Raw genomic sequence first — 12,827 nt, forward strand, 5'->3', positions numbered from 1 at the left:
ACATCCGATGGTGACCTTGAGTTGATCGTAGATGACCTTGTTCAAGGTTTCTTCAAAATTAACTTTAGTTTTTCAAATGGAATGACCTATTTTTGACATCGGAAATCGATAGAGGAAATTTCACGTTAAAAACATAAGGTAACGTGTGGGGTCAGGTTGACTCCTAAAGGTCATATAAAGGTCATCTTGTTTTTCTTGTGTGTAAATTAGTTTGGTGAACGAAAATTCTGAGAAACGTTACGATAAAAAGAAAAATAAATTCGTACATGAAAATCCTTTAGATAGCTTTCAATATATTTTCAAAGAACAACTTTGCGTACCTGATTGTTCCTCTCGACTGCTTCGCGTATGACTATCGTCCATCGTGCTGCCGCCTCTTCGGTATCAGCTGCCAGTCGTAACGTCGGTGCGCCTTGTTTCTTTATCGCGAAACTGTGCACTCTCAATTCAGGCGTCTGCTCCACGTCGTACTTGAGGAGCATCACCGCGCCCACCGGTTGCGAATCCTGTGTGTTGCGATAAGTATATCTTAAGTACATCTCTCGGCTTGTACACAAACAGTTCTGAATTTTTACCTCGAATTTTCCAAGCTACATCAATTTCTCCTTGTCTGTGCATTTCTCTTATTTCTAAATTTTTATTTCTAAATATGTATACTTCTTCAATATTCTTTTTATAATAATTTTATAATTATTTGCTTTTAAATTTCTCTTTTCCTCATAATTTTTAATAATATATAATATATATTTTTTATTATAGTATTAAAATATATTATTATTACAAAAAATATAAAGTTTTTAGGCAGAAGAAAAAGACTTGGATTTTTTCCAACCCTTACTATCCAAACAAATCCATCGCGAATTCAAAAGTTGTTCTTTTATATTAATAACATTTACTCACCGAGTCAGTCTTGTAGCAATACAGGCAGTTGTCACGACGAAGAGCGAACCATCTGCGCACCCATTTTTCCGTGCTTGACGACGTAGACTTTCTCCAGAGATATCCCGTGCACATGGGTATCTCGTCGGAGCTTTCTTTCGCCCCCGAACGAGCAATACGGGGTGCCAACACATTGCAGGTCCTCGCAACTTCGAGTTCCAGGACGTCTGTGCCGGAGTGCGCGAGTCTCACGACTTCCGAATGAGTGGCGTCCATGACGCTTCTGCCGTTCACCGACATGATGATGTCGCCTACCTCGAGACCGGAACTCTCCGCGGGCGTATCCGGCTCGATCGCGGAGACCACCACCGGTTTGGAACCGTGAATGCGGAATCCGAATTCCCCGCCAGCCTCGCGTTTCACGACCACCCTCTTGTCGCTCTCTAATTAACATTAAATTTAATATTCAAATTTTTTAAAAATTTATTTAATGCATTTTCTAAAATGTTGCTTTAAATGCGTACACTTACTCCAAAAGAAGCGGTTTACTTAAAATTTGGAAAAGTTACCAAATTTCAAATGATGATAACTTTGTAAATAATAAAGATAGGAAGGTTTCTAAAAAATGAATATAAAGTTTGGAATTTCTACTTTAAGAATCTATTTATTTCAATGTTGCGAGATAAATTTGTTAAAAATGGCGGATGACAATACGAGAATATGCAAAATTGAAAAATAATGTTCGAGTTTGCCAAGGCATATGATGTAAGTCAAATATCGCAACTCAATGGGATAAAAGTATATGATAGTATAGAATCTCCCCTTTAAAATGCTTTTTTATTCATCTCGATACGATGATTTTTCACCGAGTTATTCGCATTTCAATAAAAAAGCAGCTTTTTTTTTTAAATGCGAATAACTCGGCAAAAAATCATCGTATTGAGATGAATAAAAAAGCATTTTAAAGGGGAGATTCTATACTATCATATGCTTTTATCTCGTTAAGTTGTGACATTTGACTTACATCATATGCCTTGGCAAACTCGGATATTATTTTTCAATTTTGCATATTTTCGTATTGTCATCCGCCATTTTTAATCAATTTATCTCGCAACATTGAAATGAATAGATTTTTAAAGTGGAGATTCCAAGCTTTATTTTCATATTTTAGAAATCTTTCTATCTTTATTATTTACGAAGTTATCGTCATTTGAAATTTGGTGACTTTTCCAAATTTTAAGTGTACCGCTTTTTTGGAGTGAGTGTATACATTTATTATGGCGAATGATTTAAAATATTTAATATTAAATATAAATAATTAAAAAAAATACTTTTTTATAAAATATATTATAATATAGATATATATTATCATATTTTATATATTTTTTTCTAATAAGAAAAATACCTATATAATAAAATTTCATTTAGAAATACATATATACTTATTATATTACAAGTTTTCATATAAATTTATGTCTATGTTAACAAAATAGTTTCGATTAATTTAAGAATAATTAAAAATATTTTACATTAAATATCAATAAATTAAAAAATGTTTTATGATTTTTATTTACAAATATATTATTACACATATATATATTACTATAATTAATATGTAAATATTTTAATAAAATATTCTTTATATAAAAATAGAAAAAAATATGTTTATTATTTATAAATAAATAATATATTTATTATATTCAATTTATTTTCATATACATTTGTCCATATAAATATTGACAGAAATATTTTCACGATTTTGTACGTCGAAGTGGAAGACATTCAATGTGCTTAATAATTCTCCCTTACGAGCATTTAATATGCAAATCCGTCCCGCCGGATGGATTATATTTAGACGGGAGGAGAGCATTTGATACACGAGCAAAAAGAGAATCGTATATGCGCGAAGTGGTAAATTGTTAAGCCTACGTGCGGCCAGGCCACGTGTGCGAGGTATCGAGCGATCGCGAGCGACCACGAGAATAGTTGCACGACGCGGCGGCGTGATTAAACCGTCCAAGCGGGCCGCTGCTCTAGATCGGCCGAGGCGGAAGAAGACGAAGAAGAGGAAGAAGAAGAGGAAGAAAAAATGGATCATGGCACACACACGCAAAAAGATGCGCTTGCGCTACAAACGTAATCGAGCATATTTCGAGCCTAGAGTCACTTTTCCCCTCGTTACACAGAGCCGGTGGTGTGACTCGTCGTCATCCACCGGCCGGCTTTTATTTATTTATTTTTGCACCGCCCCGTTTTAGTCCTCGCTTTGATCATGAACGTGAAAGACGCTGGAAAAAGAGCGCGACTTTATCGTGCAAGCGAAGTTCATAGATATAAGCACATTGCATGGGATATACATAGATACGGTAGAAATATATATGTATGCATGTGTATGTCTTTTATAATCCAGGTTCACTGTACGTGTGTCTCATCGAGATGGATTCTCTGATCCATTTAAACGCGATATAAAAAAAAACATTGCAGAACCAATAAATATCAATAACATCACGTTTCATCAATGAAATATATAGAGGGTGATCCTGAATAAGTGCGACAAAGTTTTAGATGATTCCTTGTCAAAAATTCAGGAGGGTTTTTCATATAAACGTATTTCTTAAGAGAGAGTGAAAATTAGGATTTAATTTTTTTCTTAAATTTTAGACAAATTAAAATATGAAATTTGGTGGACATTTTCTGCTAGTGAAAGAATACTATTATATACTTGTTAATATTTTTTAAATCCATATTGTTATATGGGGATGAAACAGCAATCTCTATTCAACTTTTTATTACAACTTTTTAATTAATCAGAATATTATCATCTAAAAATATTTATTAGAAAGCTTGATTTCTTTAGAAACTTTTTCATTTCTTTAATTTGCTTCGTAAAATCAATAGTTTGCAAGAAAAAAATTAAAACACATTATCATGCTCAGCAGGATGCTAAATGACGTAGGTTTCGAGTTACGAGAAGTTGAATTTTATAATAAAAAAAAGAAGCAAAATATATATAAAATTATAGTAGATGTTGAAAAAAAAAAATTGAAAAAAAAATAAAAACCTAATTTCCACATCCTTCGAAGAAGAGTATAATTTTTCGAGGAGGAATATGTTTATATGAAAGAGTCTCTTTAATTTTCGACAAAGAATGATCTTTTAAATTTTTGTGCACTCATTTAGAATTACCTCTATTTTATTACGCGAGACGATGATGTACGCAGATGCGCGCGTCTGATGAGGGCAGGTGCATAGTCTCATTAAGACATTCAGGCCGCATCTTAACGATTCTTGGCCGACATTCGATTGTCGACACTCGAGTGCGTATACCTTCCGATATCTTTGTGTCGAGATACAGATACCCTCGTATCTTCGCTACGGTTATTTATGTCGTCGTTAATTTGGCGCCGTGCGCGGTGTTTCATGAATAGAAATCAAACCATGAATACAGAGGGAATGACATTATCCCCGTAACCTCTATAAGCGATAATAACTGTCTCTAGAGTAAAGTTCTCGCGATATTGCAATTAAGGATCATGAGATCAAAGAGTTAACTTTCGAAATAATATTATATTATGGGATAATATGTATCTCTCCTCAAAATGCGTCTTTACGTATAAATATATGAAAAGCTTATTGCATCGCTTTATAGAAAATATTTCCTAGTGTAAATAAAATATTTTGTAGATTTGTATTTAAATATATAGATGTAAGTATCATATAATAAATCTTAATATAATTTAAAGGAGATTGTACATGTTGAAAGGAGATTAGAAAGTCAAGAAAGTGAATTAGAAGAAAATTAAATAAGAGAAAGTTGAGAAGAATTCTATATTCAGAAATTTCTATATTCTGTATGAACCTAAAAGCTTAATTTAGCTTATTTATTTTTAAGTAAATTAAGAGAGAGAAAATTAAATATTAAATTAAATTAAAATTTAGGAGTTAAATCGGAATTAAGTAGAAAATTTAATATTAAATAAATTGAGGTAAAATAAGATAAAATTATAAGTTTAAATAATTTATAAGTAATGAATAAAGTGAATATTATCTTTCAACTAAATTACTATTTTGTTAATTGAGATATATTAATATTTAAGTGATATATAAATTTTGTTAGATTTAATATGTTATATTTAACTTAAATTTTTTATAAGTTCAATTAACAAAATATTTAGTTGAAAAGTTTAGTTAAGGTAACAATTTCTTTCAATTTGTAGATGATTGTTATTAGTAAGTAATTAATATTTTTAATTTAATTAAATAATATAAGAGGTAATGAAAATAAATATTTTAAAAATATAAATATTAAATAAAATTAAAAATTATTAATAAGAACAATTATAAAAGGAATAGAAAAACAGTATAATTTGTACGAAATGTCAATTTCAAAAATTTAAAGTAAAAATTGAAAAAATACCTAATAAACATGAAAAAGTGACATAATTTGTGCGAAATATCTCAACTACAAAAATTTGAAGTACATTAACTTTCATTGATATATTAATTGCCATTTATTATAATCGATATTGATGCAATCGTCATTTTTATTTTCGGAAACCCTTCAGCTTCTCTTTACCTGTCGTCGACGCGCCAAACCTCGCCAGAGCCTGACTCTCTCTGCACCAAACCCTGAGCATGCATTTCAGCAGCTCCTCCAGAGATTGCTTCAACGTCACGTCTCCGTCCACCTTCATCGCGCACTCGGAACTCGCGGAATTGCACACCATCGTCGTTCGTTAAATTATTAAAAAAAAAAAAAAGAAAGAGAGAGAGAAAAGATTACTCCGTCACTTCTACTTCTTCGATATCGCGCGTCAGCATAATCCGGGAGAATCCAACCCTCCTGTCGGTCGAGGAGGATGAACTCGCGCGGCGGAAACGACAAATTCACGAAGACGCCTCGAGTCGCGTGGAATGCGTCTCGGCGCCCTGACCCACTGACTGGGCTGCCAAAAGCTCCTTCTTCGAGTCACGCACCTTCTTCCACCCCTCTTTCACCCCACGTCGTCGGATCTCCTCATTACGCGTTAGATCGCTTTGGTCCCTCCGAGACTCTCCGCTTTCGAAGTCGGACTCTTGACGTCTCGCCTCGACGTCGGCCTCTGCTCGTCGGGTGGATTATATTTAGACCGAGTATTACGCCGTGCTTATTTAAAGAATCGGGAAGAAACATCCTCTCTTCTGTCTCTTTCTCTCTATTTACCCGCATTTTTTCCCTCTTGCATCATATGACCCGATTCTCTTTTTTTCTCCCTTTCTTGTCCTCTTAATCTCTCTCTTTCTCTTACTCTCTCTTCGCAATTTGAATATTCTTGAATATTCATGACAGTTTATTATTAGCGATTATACAGTTTTTTTATAAATACAAAATCTGGTATAAAAATAAAATTCAATTCAATTTTCATTATTAACAAAATGAAAGTAATAGAATTAAAAATTTTATTTTGTTAATAATTAGAGAAGAATTTAATTTTATCTAGCCTTAATTTTTTCACACCTGATTTTGTATTTATAACATCAGAGCACTTTTCAATTTTATATTATAATTTCTTTTATAATGCATAAATTTATTATCTTTATTTTTGTAAAAATATTGTATTTCTCACTCATTGTCAGAGATGTTTTTTTATACCTATATAAAATTTATGATTTTCCTCTCTTTCTCTTACTTTTTTTTCATAATTTAGATATTCTTGAATATTTATGACAGTTTATTATTAGAACGATTATACAGTTTTTTATAAATACAAAATTCGGTGAAAAAAAATAATTAAATTTTTATTATTAACAAAATAAAAGTAGATAATAGAATGAAATTTTTATTTTGTTAATATAATTTAGAGAAGAATTTAATTTTATCTTATTAGCCCTTTTCACATCTGATTTTGTATTTATATATCAGAACCTTTTTCAATTTATTATTATTTTTTTTTTATAAGTATAAAATAAATCTTTATTTTCATAAAAATATTTTTCACTCAGGCACATATTTTTCTATATATAAAATTTCTGATTTTCTCGGGGAAAATTTTTCCTCGAAATAAATCTTATTTATTTTCACGCTGCCTGACTCCGATCTATTTGTTTATCTATCTCTTCGCGCTATTTCGCGACATTCCAGACACTCTCTTTTGCCTTCGCTCCGCTTCTCCCTCTCTTTCTTTATCTCACCCTCGTTTACTCGCGAACTCCAACACTCTCCCCCTTTGTCGGCAGATCCAACGCAGGATGCCTTCGCGAGACGAGTTAAGAACATTCTTCGGTGATGTGCAAATCGACATTAAAGCGGCTCGTTTGTGTGCTGCTGCGGGTCGGATGTTTATACCGGATGATTTTATAATGCGGAGATGAAATTTTAGAATGTGGTTTAGACTTCTGCATAAACATGAGCATTTATAGAAGAGCTGCATTGATGAAAATATGATCGAGAATCGCGATAACGCTGTTAGACGCGGCTAATGCACTTTGCATTTAGAAAGATTAAAATCGGAAAAGCAACTTATCGAATTTTTTAAATTATATAGCTAGAATTTTATAAAAAATTTTTATTTTTATTTTATTTTTTTATTTTTTTTCATATTTTATTTAGTCTAAAATATTTTATTGATATTTTTTTTATTTTTGTAATAAATTTTTTAACTATAAACTCTTTCTATATATATATATATATTTTACTTTTAAATTATTTTTAATTAGACTTTTGTAATTTTTCTCTGCAAAAGTTTGTATATTTCAAATAATAAAACTATATATACAATTGGATGAAAAATCGCGAAAATGGTATAATAATTAAAAAATGATTACGCGACTAATTTTAAAGCGACAAAATGTTGTTGAGTGTCAGATAAAAATAGCGCTGTTTGTGACTCACCAAAACTTTTGGTTTGTATCCTCTTGTACATCTCACCGCTGCTCTTTCGATGCACCATCCTGTGCGTGGCCGCTTGATACCTCTTCTTAAAATTCTTCTCGCTCTCCGTGGATTCTTGAGAGTCCCGTCTGTCTTTAGTGTCCGTAATGTCGTCGTCGCCGTCTCTGCTGTCGGGTCTCCTCCACACGTGACTCTCTTCGAGCTCTCCGATATAAATCCATTCGCTGCTCGTGTACGGTTCCACATAAGTGTCTTCGTCTTCTCGTCCTGTCATTTAAAGAAAAGAGACGAATTAATAAATATGTTCGATGAAATATATTTATTTCTGCACATATAATATAATGACGCTACTTTATTCTAATTTTCCTTGGAACGAAAAAAGAAATAGAGCATTAATTTTACTCTCCAAAAAATTAATATGATAAATACGACAAACGAAGAGTGATTCGTATTTTTTTTTCTCGACTCTCGCTTTACTATTCACACATGATTAAACATATTAAATTTAATTATATAAATATATATTAAAATAAATTAAATAAAATTCATTATCAAAATAATTATTAAATATTTTTTATAATTAATTTAACGTGATTATATATTTATTATATATAATTCGTGCATAAATAAAATTCACCCGTGAGAATCTCCATGCTGACATCGGTGCTTCGAGCTTGCAGCCTTCTTCTGCCAGCGTCGTCGATCGAACCTCTGCTTCCCGATCGAGAGGTGGTTCTCTCCTCCGATTTTGCCCGAATTTCCGATCTACCGGCACTGCTGCGCCGATGCCTGCGATCTCCTCGATCTTCCGATCTGTACCTCTTGTCGAACTTCTTGTACAGCCGGTGCCCTGTAACGTGCTTGGAGGATGTTCTGTGTCCTTCCGGGGAATCCGCAAAACCTGCCGGTGGTCGAACGATCTCTTCCGACACCTCGGGATTGAAGCAACAGGAGGGCACACACGATAGAGAAAGAAGGCAGACAGATGGACAGATCGAAATAGATCGAAAGAAGAATCTACTTTGCATTCCTATTATACATCTCGTGTTCTTTGTTCTTTGTGGACATTCATTTGATGAAAAAATCAATAAGACTATGTCATTTCCAATTTGCCTCGGGAAAAATTCTGATGCTTGGAATAAATCTTATTTATTTTAACGCTCTCTGATCTAATATAGCTTCCAATCTGCATCTTTTTTTTTTTATTTTTTCATTACAACTGAATTGTTTGAGATAGCTCAATTTTTTTTATTTAATCGGATTAAACGTGAAGCGGAAGAAAAATAATCTATTATGTATCTATAGATATTTATACTATAATAAAAATTTTCTACCGTTCGGAATTATTTAGATGCGAGTTTTAAAAGCATTTTTAATTTTTAATATTTTATCTATAATTTTCTTTTTCTCAAAAATGGATAAAAATTTTAGGAGAAAATATATTTGATAAATATTGAAATTCAGTTTTCACTTCAGAACGTCTATAAGTCTATATATTCATTCACACAACGCATATTGATATATCAAGCATAAAAAAAAAGGAGAGCAAGTTGCTTTTCTAACTGCTAGTAAAAAGCAAACTACAAGAGATAAATGCTATTTTTAAAAAGAAGAGGATGAAGGCAATTATTCAGAGGATTTACTCTACGAGACTCTTTCTAAATAGCAAAACCTTAAGAAAATAATAATAAAAAATAACTGTAATAATTCTTCTTGATTACTAGATATTAATTTTTAGAAAGTTGCAGTTTTAGTATAATTCGCCATCTTTTACTCGCAATGAAGTCTAATTTAAAACTACGATAAAGCTGCAGAAAAATTAGATGCGATCTACGCTTGTTCTCTTAATAAAAAAAGATTTTAAGTATCTCATGAAATAATGAATGAAATCGTAAATGGATATGATAGAAATGTCATCAAACCCTTTGCGCACAAAATCTCTCTCAAAGTATCAACTAATCCAATATTCTTATAATACATTTTTTAATCATATTAACATATTAATTAAATATTTATTCCATCCGTCAAAAGAACAATTAAAAATCATATAAAAACAAAGCTTTTTTAAGCAGATTCACCGAACATTTTAAGAGATTATGAGAGTAAAGGATTTAATCCTTCTGTCAACGAATGGGTACCAAAAGCAACTTTAAATGTATTGGAATTTTTTTTCGCCGAAAAAAAATACGAAGGACCTTTATTCGGAAACATCCTCGAATATAGAAACATATTCGACGTCCATCAGCTGTTGCAAAGGAATCGTGTCGCAAACAGATGGTACCCCCGGATACCCATCGATGGAAGAGTGCGAAGAACGACAGGCGTCGACAGAAGGGTGAATGTATGCGGGAGGGACTTGCGAGATGATGTGCATCGATAAGTATAATAATATATCACCTCTCTGCCGCAATGGTGACAGTGCGCGGCGTCCAAAGCGGCGACAGCCGCCGCGGAGACGAGAGGCTGGTCGGCGCTCTCGCTGTAGAAAACGCTGTCGCTTCCGGGGCTGACGGATCTCAAGGATTCCGCGGACACGGCTTTCAGCCTCGCCTCCGGGCTCTGCGTCTCCACGACGAGCGCCCGCTGACCATTGTGCCCTGGACTTCGCTGGTAACGACCCGGACTCAGACGAGTCGCGCAAACTATGTCGTCCGCGAGGCGCGACTTCCTTCGCGGCAGACTGCCCGTCAACGCCGCGTTCTTGTCCTGCAACCCGATTTTTTGTTCAACAACTTGTATTAATCATTTTATAATTCAGGGATTACGGCGGTCCAGCGAATCGAAAAATATAAGGATTTTTCTTATATCGTTTTTATTTAAAACATATATTTATATATTTAATATTTTTATTTTTTATATATTTTTCATATAAGTATAATATATATATATATATATATATATATATATTACTATTATTTATAAAAATTTAGAAACAATATGTTAAAATTATTATTAAAAAAATAAAATATTAAATATATATGTATATATATATATATATATATATATATATATTTAATGTTTTATTTTTTTAATAATAATTTTAACATATTTTTATAAATAATATGTTTCGTTGAATATATATTTATTGAAATTCTCTATTATAGTCCTTTAATAAAATACTGAAATGCTAGCGAAATACATCTTTATTATCGTTCAACATTTATCTTCGTAGAAGCTCTTTGATTCATTGTACAAATAAGTAAGAGATCAAACACAGAGACCAGATAAATTGTAAAACATACAGTAAATTTATTTGTCTCCTTTCCCTTTTTCTCAATAACACCAAATAAAGAAAACAAATGCTTACCTCATTGCTACGTCTTCTAATAGAGAGGTAATTACTCGTCTTCCTCCTCGGGCTTTCCCTGGTCCTTCGATGCCTTCCACTCTCCGCAGCATCCCGCGGATGCACATGATGATGATGATGGTGATGCATATGATAATGATGACTGCAGCTGGAATCATCGGACGTCGGCGCGTGAGCACCGTCTTCGACTTGTTCGACCCTCCATTCTTCCTTCTGAGGACTTCTGCTGAGCGCCTGCTGTTGCTGCTGCTGCTGTTGTTGCTGCTGTTGCTGTTGTTGCTGCGCCGACTGTTGCATCGCATCTCGCTTTCTGTTGTTTCGATGGGGACTTCGAGCCGTTGGCTTGCTTCGGGATCGATGACGATGACTCGGCGTCGGACTGACCTCGACGTTCTCCGGATACGTCGGCTCCACGCTGTGCTCCAGCTCGACGTTGTTCGGCCCGGCCCCGAGGAAGTCCAGGCTGAAGGTCTTCTTCTTCCGACGACGCTCCTCTTCGCTCCACATGCGAACTTCGGGCGGAGACTCGGCGTAACCTCCGGATGACGATCGGTGACCCTCCTATGAAGGGAAGAATAGAATAAAATTTTGATTCCTAGAGAGACATTTTTTAAAAATAATTTTTTACTCCTGGGGAGACTTGTTTTTTTAACCGAGTCTATTCAACGTGGAATTTGACGTGGAAAATAAATACTGTTATTTGACGTTTGAATTATATTCGTAAATTTGCAAGAACAGTTTCTGTAATTTTTTAAAGAAAAATTTAAGGAAGGTCTTTCACAAACATATACATATATTTCTCTCTGAGAAGTTGAACTTCTCCAAAGAGCGGGAAAAAAATTTAGATTTTTATTTTCTTCTCAAATTTTGGACAAATTAAAAATAAAATTTGGCGAACATTTTCTATATTAGTAAAAAAAAAGGATATATATTATTAATATTTTTTAATTCTCCTGTATTGTTTTATGGGCAAACTAGCAACCACTATTCAATTTTTTATCAGAACTTTTTGACAGATCGAAATGTGATTATTTACACCGAAAAAAATTATTAAATCAATAAATATTTATTTCAATATTGCCTAATAAATCATTTATTTGAAACAAATAAATATTTATCTGTTTTAAAAAGGACTTTCTTATATCGAATAAATATTTTTCACATCAAATCAATATTATTAGTTTCAAATAAATGATTTATTAGGCAATATTGAAATAAGTATTTATTCGAATAATTTTTTTTCAGTGCAAAAATATGCGTTAGAAAACTTACATCGCGGTCTTCAGTCTCTGAAGCATGGCCGCTGGTTGGAGCGACTTGCTCGAGATCGTGATTCGGATCCGCCATCGCGTCCTTTAGATCGTAGCTACCCGAGCTGCTGCTGCTGCTGGACCTCATCGCCGGCGGAGGTAGTTCTAATCCGAACGCGACTTCCGCTTCCTCTAAAATCGGCGGCGGACTACACGGCTCCTCGACAACGGCCTGATGACGAAAAAATACAATGTATCCATCAAACTTTTCTTCAAGCTTCTATTAATTCTTTTGTCAATAAGCTGGGACTCAAAGCAATTTTAAATATTAAAAATGTGTCAAAACTTTTTTCCGCTAAAAAAAATATAAAGAGCCTTCGCATTCGGAAATGCTAAAATATAATGGGAAAGAATGTTTGATGCCCATCAATTGTTGTAAAAAAAATGTCACGCTGCTATGTGTCGAAAATACGTAGTTAATATCCAGATATTTATACATTAATGGAAAGTTGAAAAATCA

General features: G+C 33.3%; 1 protein-coding gene across 4 annotated transcripts in view; it reads right to left on the reverse strand.

Annotated features, from left to right (window-relative positions):
- Window positions 1-12,827, reverse strand: part of LOC114934211 (beta-1-syntrophin) — a 37,433-nt gene that overhangs the window by 4,357 nt on the left and 20,249 nt on the right. For 2 of the 4 annotated variants that reach the window (XM_029306848.2, XM_029306847.2), the window contains 7 exons: window positions 12,330-12,539; window positions 11,058-11,618; window positions 10,148-10,456; window positions 8,388-8,682; window positions 7,751-8,017; window positions 901-1,322; window positions 321-506 (listed from right to left, as the gene is read on the reverse strand). In XM_029306848.2, coding sequence (XP_029162681.1) covers window positions 321-506; window positions 901-1,322; window positions 7,751-8,017; window positions 8,388-8,682; window positions 10,148-10,456; window positions 11,058-11,618; window positions 12,330-12,539 — 2,250 coding nt within the window. Of the gene's footprint in view, window positions 1-320; window positions 507-900; window positions 1,323-5,455; window positions 6,228-7,750; window positions 8,018-8,387; window positions 8,683-10,147; window positions 10,457-11,057; window positions 11,619-12,329; window positions 12,540-12,827 lie in introns of those variants that run through there. The other 2 variants (XM_085483303.1, XM_085483304.1) reach the window with 2 other exon arrangements.

This window comes from Nylanderia fulva, unplaced genomic scaffold (genome assembly GCF_048542155.1).
Source record: "Nylanderia fulva isolate GAGA-0341 unplaced genomic scaffold, ASM4854215v1 Scaffold24, whole genome shotgun sequence".
NCBI classification, from domain to species: Eukaryota; Metazoa; Arthropoda; class Insecta; order Hymenoptera; family Formicidae; genus Nylanderia; species Nylanderia fulva.